At 34.2% G+C, this 9609-nt stretch overlaps 1 protein-coding gene across 1 annotated transcript in view; it reads left to right on the top strand.

Moving 5' to 3' along the window:
* ANK2 (ankyrin 2) overlaps window positions 1–9609 on the top strand; it is a 372922-nt gene that overhangs the window by 257966 nt on the left and 105347 nt on the right. The window contains exons 23-24 of the mRNA XM_042780930.1: window positions 4687–4759; window positions 6724–6777. Coding sequence (XP_042636864.1) covers window positions 4687–4759; window positions 6724–6777 — 127 coding nt within the window. The remainder of the gene's footprint in view (window positions 1–4686; window positions 4760–6723; window positions 6778–9609) is intronic.

Genomic DNA, 9609 nt, shown 5'->3' with positions numbered 1-9609 from the left:
TGTAATATCCATATATATATATCTATAATATATGCTGAATATTATCTTAGAAAGATGATACATTGAATACAGAATCCTTTTGCACTATTGGCATATTTTTTCCAATATGTTCAAATCATCTCAACATTTACTTAGGTAGCAATTATTCTTTGTGTCTCATCCTTATTGAAATTGTCCAAAATATAACATAGTTTTTATAGAGAAAAGTATTATTTATATAATATTTAACTTAAATGCACAAATTACATTAACATGTACAATTGGTATAAATAGTTTTGGGGAAAAAAAAAACAGTTTATTTTTAGCCTGTACCTTAGCTGATGAGAATGGAAGTATACTGGGCATTAAAAGGTGACATACTAGTCAATATCACCCATCATGCTATGGGGGCTTGGTGCTTGTGCAGTACAAAGGAAGTGATTGACCAGATAAATTGATTAAATGGAGTCAGTGAAGCACATTTCTTCTTTCTGTTCAAACCAGTAAAATCCATCATTTATAAACAGCATGGTAGATACTCATGTTTTATTTTCTACATCTTTCCCATATCATGATATGTATTAAAAACTCACTAAGTCTTCCTTCTACCTATCATATCCTATTTTTTTAGGCTTATCCTACTAAACTTGTGCCTAGAATTCTATTCATTTTATTTTCTAAAATAGTTTATAATCTAGAGTATGAAATCTTAAATTCTGTAGCAGAAGAGGATGTCCATGATGATTTGATCATATCCTTTTTTTATGTACTATTCAGATGCAGTTTCATATTCATGTTTCAATAATCAATCTTTCAAAGGATACTTCCTTTAAAAGGAAAGTGTGTATCATTCTTATTACTCACGTATAGGAAGACTTATCACTCATTCAATAAGAATGCAGGTCAAGCACTATGTTCTGTATAAATGCATACTGTATTTACTACCTTGCATGTAGAGGGCTATAACCAATACAATCGCTGTTGTGTTGCTGCTTCTGTTGCCAAATATGTTTGCTGATAATAACTCTGATGGTTTTCAATGACCAAACTAAAACAAAGTTAATTCCACTCTCACAAGTCCAAACAAAACATAGTCTTATCATCAGCATCTGAAAATAGAAACCAATCAGCCAGTATCACTTAATCATTGAGAAAATTATTTCCACCAATTATTTTCAAACAGAGAAGCATCTGCTTGTAGAAAGTATTCCCTGCAAAGAGTAAATGCTCCAGGACATTTCTGAACAAATGGACTTTCTAGTGAAACCTCATACAGTAGACATACCTTCACATTTTTAATAATTTAATTACACTAAGATGTACATACAAAAAGTTCTAAAAAAAAGTTTTAATAAGATGTCATAGTAGGATCGTCTATCTTATATCCTAAATGCATAATGTTTTTATATAACTTACATAATTTCTCTAATATGAAAATAAAAGGATCTCAAATAGAGATATACAACAAACCCATCTGTTGAACTTTTTAAAATCACCCATAGCTAGGTCTCCCATTCCCAGGGATTTAAATTCAACTAGTCTGTTATGGGACACTAACAGTGATATTTTTTCAAAAAAAAATTCTTTTAATAATTCTTATATGCTCCAAAATTAAGAATCTCTGACATAGAACATTGATTATAATGTATCTGTGTGAAACTTATAATAATGAAAATTGGTAATATAATCAAACAGCACATTATAATAGTCTGTACAAGTACTTTTATTCAACACATATCCATTGTCTACCTGGTAGTTTTCAGATCCTTGGATGGAAACTTTTGTCTTTCCTACATCATTTTGTTTGTGTTCAGTGAATAAAACATTGGAAAATTATTTAAACATCATGATACATGCCTTCATCTTGATAACATAGTGTCTCTACTTTCTTTGTTCACTCATATTCTTTTAGCTGTGATTCCACCCAAAGAGAAATCCATTTAATCATTTATATGGGTTTTAAATGGTTGTTTTTTTATTTTTATTTTTATTTTTGCATAACCTTATATCATAAATTGGTTCAATACATCTTTTATAAGCATATACTATATTTTAGGTTCTGTGGAAACAATCTTACTGTTAAGTGACTCTCTCTTATACGGGAAGCAGATAAGCAAATTAGGCAGATACAGTTGTGTATGAAGTGGTACATTAGGAACACATATGAGCACGTAGCAGCAGATAAACATAGTTAAACTCACAAAGGACAGTCCGGGAAGATTTATCTAAGGAAATTACATTTAATATGAGCTATAAAAATAAAAAAAGAAGAAGAGGAAAGAAGATTTCTGGTAGAGGAAAGAGTATCTGGGAAAACTCAGAGGCATGAGAGAACAGCATTTGTCAATGAGATAAAAGTCATTCAACCTGGTGTAGCAAGAAGTGAGAGGGGAGGCTTCCTGTCCTCTCTTTACTAGATCATGAGAATCTGAGCCAGTTTATTTCCTGAAGAAAATGAGGAGCCACTGAAAGGTTTCTGCAGTATTATATCATGAGTTAATCACTCCCTCTCAACACAGAGATATTGTTGTTGTTAGGTGCCTCAAGTTGGCTCTGACTCACAGTGAACCTATGTACAATAGAATAAAACACTGCCTGGTCCCACACCATCCTCACAATCCTTGCTATGCTTGAGCCCATCATTGCAGCTACTGTGTCAATCCATTTTATTAAGGGTCTTCCTCTTTTTCACTGACCCTCTATTTTACCAAGCATGATATCCTTCTCCAGGGATCTGTCCCTTCTGACAACATGAATAAAGTAGGTAAGCAGAAGTCTGGCCATTTTTGCTTCTAAGGAGCGTACCAGCTGCACTTCTTCCAGGACAGGTGTGTTAATTCTTCTGGGAGTCCATGTTATTTTCAGTATCATCTGTCAGTTTGTCATACTGCGGTGGCTGTGAGATTTGCTGTGAGGCTGGAGGCTATGCCACTGGTATTTCAAATACCAGCAGGATCACCCAGGCTGGACAGGTTTCAGCAGAACTTCCAGACTCAGAAGAAGGACAGAAGAAGAAGGCAAACTACTTCTGGAAAAATTGGCCACTAAAAAACAGATATTATGCATATATAAATGAATATATTAAAATAATCAGTTGAATAATCTCAAAAATATATTTGAAGTTTTCTATTGTTTTTGGAAAGGAGACACATTGCAATAGAAGACATGGTAGCAATTCAGGCAAATCTGCATGTACACCCATGTAGCAAAACTTAAAAATCTGGACAACCTGTTTATCAAACTTTAGTGGCTTTAATTGAAAATTGTACACTTCAGCTTAGAGAATTAAGCTTTTAAATCTCCAGAAAGTTCCCATAATGAGGCCATAGATGATGAAGACATGAAACTTGGGTTTTTATTTTATTTTAATCACAGTAGGACACTAATTCTAGAACAGTGCCTGATACGTGTTGGTATTCACAGTATTTCTTGAATGTTGTTGTTGTTGTTAGGTGCCTTCAAGTTGGGTCCGACTCATAGTGACCCTATGTACAACAGAACAAAACACTGCCCAATAATGTATCAGACTGTGTTTCACTGCTATTCATAAGGTTTCCACTGGCCAATTCTTTGAGAAGTTGATGGTCCCTTTCTTCTTCTGACTTTCTTACTCTAGAAGCTCTGCTGAAATCTATCCACCATGGGTGACCTTACTGGTATTTGAAATACTGGTGGCATAACCTCCAGCCACACAGCAACATGCAAGCCACCACAGTGCAACAAATTGACAGACGAGTGGTGGTTCTTGAGTGTAGGAAGAACTAAAAAGATGAACATTTAATTAAGTAAAACAATATTTTGTTAGTTGGGCAATCTACTTCCATAGTGATACCACCTTGCAAAACCAACGATCAGGATCAACCCAACGGCAGTGAGTTGGGTTTGTTTTTTTTAATATTTATTGAGTGCTTCATATGCCAAGCACTATGAAATAGCACATAACTTAATTGTCATAACAATCCTACGAGTACAACTGTTATCCTTGTTTTTGAGATGAGGGAATTGAGAGAGAGAGATGGGGAGATTCACCATGCCTCATAGCTAATAGAAAGGAAGTTAGAGTTCAAACTCAGGCAGTTGGACCCCAGAGCCTGGTCAGCACTTACACGATACTTCAAGAATGAAAGGCTGTGGATTTGAAAATACTCATGGAAGGCAAACAAGCATCAAATCAGAATTGTAGCCCAATGACATAAGGATAGATTCTCTACTCTTGATCCTCTAATCCCAGAAGATATATCACATTTTCTGCCCAAATGTCTTGTGTTTTTCACATTGTTTACAACTTATTCTACAATGGCTTTGATTTTAATAAATTGCATATGCTCATTACTTCTTTTTAAAGCTTTCTGGAGACATTACTGAATTCATTTTAAGGAAGCCCTGAAAGCATTAATGTGCTTTCTCAATATGACAAATTATTAATATTATTGCTAAATAATTTATGTTTCAAAGGGAACTCAAAGTAATGAGCTTTCTCTTGTACAGTTTTACTGAAGTAAATGATCATTTATCTTCACAAAGAACAAATGAGTTTTCATGGAAGAGAGTAAGAGAGTGAGCTTCCAAAATATACATGTTGAAAAGATAGAACATTCGGTGCCTAATGGCCTGCTGCTGCTATTGAAGAAGGCTTTCCCTGCAATTTTTTTGATATTTTGATTTGTTTTATTTTTAACTTGAGAATTGATTATTTTGTCTTTCCAGACTATCACTGAAAAACACAAGCTCAATGTTCCTGAGACGATGACTGAGGTTCTTGATGTTTCTGATGAAGAGGGTAAGAGTTTTACCAAAACTTCTATGACATCAGTCATTTTCTTAAACAAGGGAAAACCGTCCTTTTATTCAGGTACAAAGTTGGTGCAGGGGGTGTGGATGACAGCATCTTCACTTTTGGAGCCACTGCTTTTCATGGTTTTTCCAATACTGTTGCCATTCATAGAGGGGTCTAGGGAGTTGGAAATAGTGTATTTTCTCCTGGTATTATCTTTAGTGTCTTATTAAATATAAGAACTGGAAACTGGGGGGGGGGGGATCTGTAAAAAATAGCTACCTAATACTATAGTTAGGAGCTCTGGTAGCATAGTGCCTAAGGCACTTGCCTGCTAACCAGAAGGCTGGTGGTTCAAACCCACCAGCCACTCCTTGGAAGGAAGATGGGGCAATGTACTTCCGTAGTGATATTGCCTGGGAAACCCAAGGAGGGGTCGCTATGAGTCAGGTCCAACTCAATGGCACATAACAACAACAACAACAACAATATTATAATTATTATTAATTTCTATTTTAATTATGGTAAAATATATTTAAACTACCTAAAAGTGGAAAACCACCTTAAAGTATACTCTATCAAAGAGGTGTTAAGACATCTCTGCTTTCTCATTATTTAAAATGTACAGAATTTATTTTAAATCCAGAGAAAAATGAGGTTTAAAGAAGGTTGAAAAATAGCACAACAGTAATCAGTATAGACAGAGTTCTGGTGGTACAGTTGTTAAAGCATTTGGCTGCTAACCAGAAGGTCATTAGTTTAAATCCTTCTATTGCTCTCAGGGAGAAAGATGAGGCACTCTGCTTCTGTAAAGATTTACAGCCTTGGAAACCCTGTGAGGAAGTTCTACTTTGTCCTATAGGGTTGCTATGAGTCTGAATGGATTCTATGGCAGTCAGAGTTTGTTTAGGGTTAGCAGTACAGATTCAGTATAAGAAATAGACTCCAGAAATCAGAAAATCTGGCCTGTATAATCTAAGAGTTGGTGAAAATTACTTAAGGCAATGGATTTCAAAGGAAGTTCTGAGAAGCCTATCTTTCTGGAAGAAACACTAGAGACTGCCTGGGGCAGAGTGGGGCTAGTGCTACAGTTAGAGATTCAGCCACAGATGTCTGGTTCCCCACCTCTAATTCAGCAATGGTCGTTGACTTTTCTTTGTTTCAGATTTTGAATTTCTATGTAATATTCCATTAGAATAAAAATCTGCTAACAATAGTGAAAGTAGCATATGTTATTGTTGTTGTTCTTATTATGTGCCATAAAGTTAGACCTAACTCATAGCAACCCCTTCTTGGGTTTCTGAGGTGGTATCACTATGGAAGTAGGTTGCCCAACCTTCCTTCCCTGGAGTGGCTGGTGGGTTTGAACTGCCAGCCTTCTGGTTAGCAGTCAAGTGCCTTACACACTATGCTGCCAGAGTTCCTGAAAGTAGCATATAGAGTATGCAATCCAGTTTCAATAGCACAGCTATTAGTCAAATGTACATATTTAAAAATCATTACTATGTATATATGTGTGTGTATGCATATATATAATAAATGAATATGTTACTGGATCCAATACTTATTGCTTTTTAGTAAGTAGTTCTTTAACATTTTATTATTTTATGTTTTTAATTAGAAATATTAATGGTATTTCTTTAGATTCTTCAAGATATAACCATTAGATAAAACTTTACAATGAGATATGCTTAATTTGAACCAATTTGTTAAATCAAATTTGTTAAATTTGGTAATAGGCACTGAGTTGGTTTAACTTTGATAGTTTATGACAAGAATGAGCAATGTTAGATCAATGCATTATTATGAGTAATTTTGAAGGTATTGCCAAAGCTGTCAGTTTCTCTTCTTTATTATAATAATACTGTGTTCCATCATAATACTCACCAATTAATTTTTAACATTTGTGTATGTACATCATATTTAGTCTGCAGAATCATCTTGCTTATTTTCACTTGTATATTGAACAGCTTTTAAACATTTTGGTGACCACTTTATTGATGGGGAAGCATTTAGTGATTCAGGTACCAGTGAGGAAATTGTTGAAGTGAAAGCTTTTCTTTGCTATTTATTTTTCCTCACTCAGTAGAAGGAACTTGCTTAATATTAAAATGAGTATCTATACTAATCTGTTTCTTTTGAAATTGCATGTGTAACATGGGTGGGATGTGTAGGTGTGTATTTGAGTGTTGATTGATTTTATTAACTTGGAAGCATAAAGCCATAAATTACTTATATTGTTAATGATTTTGCAACTACTATTGAAATCTTTTAACACATGACCTAATGCAGATTATATAAATATTTTGTCAAAACTAACATCTCTCTCAGAATACAAATTAAGAGAAGAAGAATTTTTTGTAAAGTTGATAATAAACTAGCATGAACATGGTCATGATTGAGTTAAACCACTTGAAATGAATGCAGTTCATGTCATCATTCCTGCATGAAGATATATTTTAGTTGTGGTAAAAAAATTATATGATATTTAAAGTAATAGTTAAAATAACCAAAAATAGAGATAAAGTAATAAAGTAACCTTTAAAAATTGTGTAAGGTGTACTTTGGCATATAAGAGAAAAACGAATAATACAACATTTTATCTGGTAAGAAGTTTCCAAAGTATTTAAACAAAGACATTAAGGGAAAATAAGTTTATGAGTTAGCTAAATTAGATGTTGTTAGGTGCCTTTGAGTCTGTTCTGATGCATGGCAATCCTATGTACAACAGAATGAAAAAAGCCTGGCCCTGCGCCATCCTCATAGTTGTTGCTATGGTTGAGCCCATTGTTGTAGCCACTATGTCAATCCTTCTCATTGAGGGCCTCCCTGATCCTTTTTCACTGACCTTGTACTCTGCCAAGCATGATATCCTTCTCCAGAAACTGGTCCCTTCTGACAACATGACCAAAATATGACAAAGCCTGGCCATTCTCACTTCTAGGAGCATTTTGACTGTACTTCCTCTGAGACAGATTTGTTCATTCCAGCAGTACATGGTACATTCAATATTCTTGGACAATGTCACAATACAAAGTCATCACTTCTGTGGTCTTCCTTATTCATTGTCCAGCTCCTATATGCACATGAGGCTATAGAAAACACTATGGCTTAGGTCAGGTGTACCTTAGTCTTCAAAGTAACACCTTTCCTCTTTAATACTGTAAAGAGGTTTTTTGCAGCTGATTTGCCCAGTATAATACATAATATCATCTGATTATCTTGACTGCTGTTTCCATGGATGTTGATTGTAGATCCAAATAAAATGAAATCCTTTACAACTTCAGTATCTTCTCTGCATATCATGTAGAGTATTCAGTATCATGTTGCTTATTGATCCAGTTGTAAGGATTTTAGTTTTCTTTATGTTGATATATAGTCCATACTGAGGGCTGTAGTTTTTTATTTTCATCAGTAAGTGCTTCAAGCCTTCTTCATTTTCAGCAAGGAAGGTTGTGTCTTCTATTTAATCCAGGTTTTTAGTGATCTTCCTCCAATCCTGAGGTCATGTTCTTCTTCATGTAGTCTAACTTCGGGGATAATTTGCTCAGCATATGGTTTGAATAAGTATGGTGAAAGGATACAACCCTGACACATACTTTTCTGATTTTAAACTGTGCAATATTTCCTTGTTCTGTTAAAATGACTGCCTCTTGTTCTATGTACTTCTTCATGAGCACAATTAAGTGTTCTGGAATTCCCCTTATTCACAATATTAATTTTATAATTTTTCATGATCCACATGGTCAAATGCCTATGCACAGTCAATAAAACACAGGTAAACATCATCCTTGTATTCTTTGCTTTCAGCCAAGATCCATCTGATTAGTAGAAAGTTATAATTTAATGTAAAAATAATTCTTGTTACAATATAATTGCTGAAGAACTTCATTAGCAAACACATTTAAAGTATTTATTGCATTTATAGCAATTCCATTTACATGCAACAGCTTCTTGGACCTGCTGCTACATAAAATATGTTCTAGCTATAACGTTCTGTGAATTCTCAAAAAGCTGTTATTTATTAAAAGTTACTTGTGAGAAGAACTTTTAATTTGAGAGGGATATTTACAAAATGATCAAAAATGTTTCCTATGTGAGAAAAGAAGATTTCTATTTTTAGAAAAAGCAAATAATTGTAAACATTTTTTCGGACCTAAGGAAATGTAAGTTAAATAGCTTTTATTTATAGAATATTTTTTGTGTATTTGAAGTAACTTTTTCATGCAAAAACTTAATATACAGGAATTTAGATGGTTGACATTCCCAACCCTCTAATATTTTGTGAGATTAAAATGTTTTCATGGAAGCTGCCATTGTCCATGTGTACACAAGGCAGCTACATGTGTTTCGAATCTATCATTCAGTCCCTGTTTTCTCTACAAAACAAACCCAAGTGTTCCAGAATAGAACTATTCCCCAAAGGATTTTCTGTACAGTATCTACTAATTTAATGTACCCCAAAGAGTATTCAAGCTAATTATAGATATCCTTTCAGGTTAACTTGCTACAAGAAAGCAATCAGCATTATCCACTCATGAATCCATTAAATAAATAGTGAATGTTGTATTATTGTGTGTAAAATTATATAACTGGTACCAAGAGGAAATATAAGTAAACAAGGGGCATGCCTTCAAGAACCACATACATGTTAGAAGAAATCATGTATTAATGTATTGTTAGTTGCCTTTGAATTTACTATGACTTTTTGGTGACCCCATGTTCAACAGAAGAAAATATTGCTGGGTCTTGTGGCATTTTCACAGTCACTGGTACACTTAAATCCATTGTTGTGGCCACTGTGTATTTTGAGTACCTTCCCATGTAGGGACTTCTGGTGGTGTGTTAGACTGGGT

The sequence above is a fragment of the Orycteropus afer genome, unplaced genomic scaffold, assembly GCF_000298275.1.
Source record: "Orycteropus afer afer isolate SDZICR_OR568_19922 unplaced genomic scaffold, OryAfe1.0 scaffold00071, whole genome shotgun sequence".
NCBI lineage: Eukaryota > Metazoa > Chordata > Mammalia > Tubulidentata > Orycteropodidae > Orycteropus > Orycteropus afer.
Note: the sequence above shows the minus strand (reverse complement) of the source record. Positions and strands in the feature narration are given on the sequence as shown.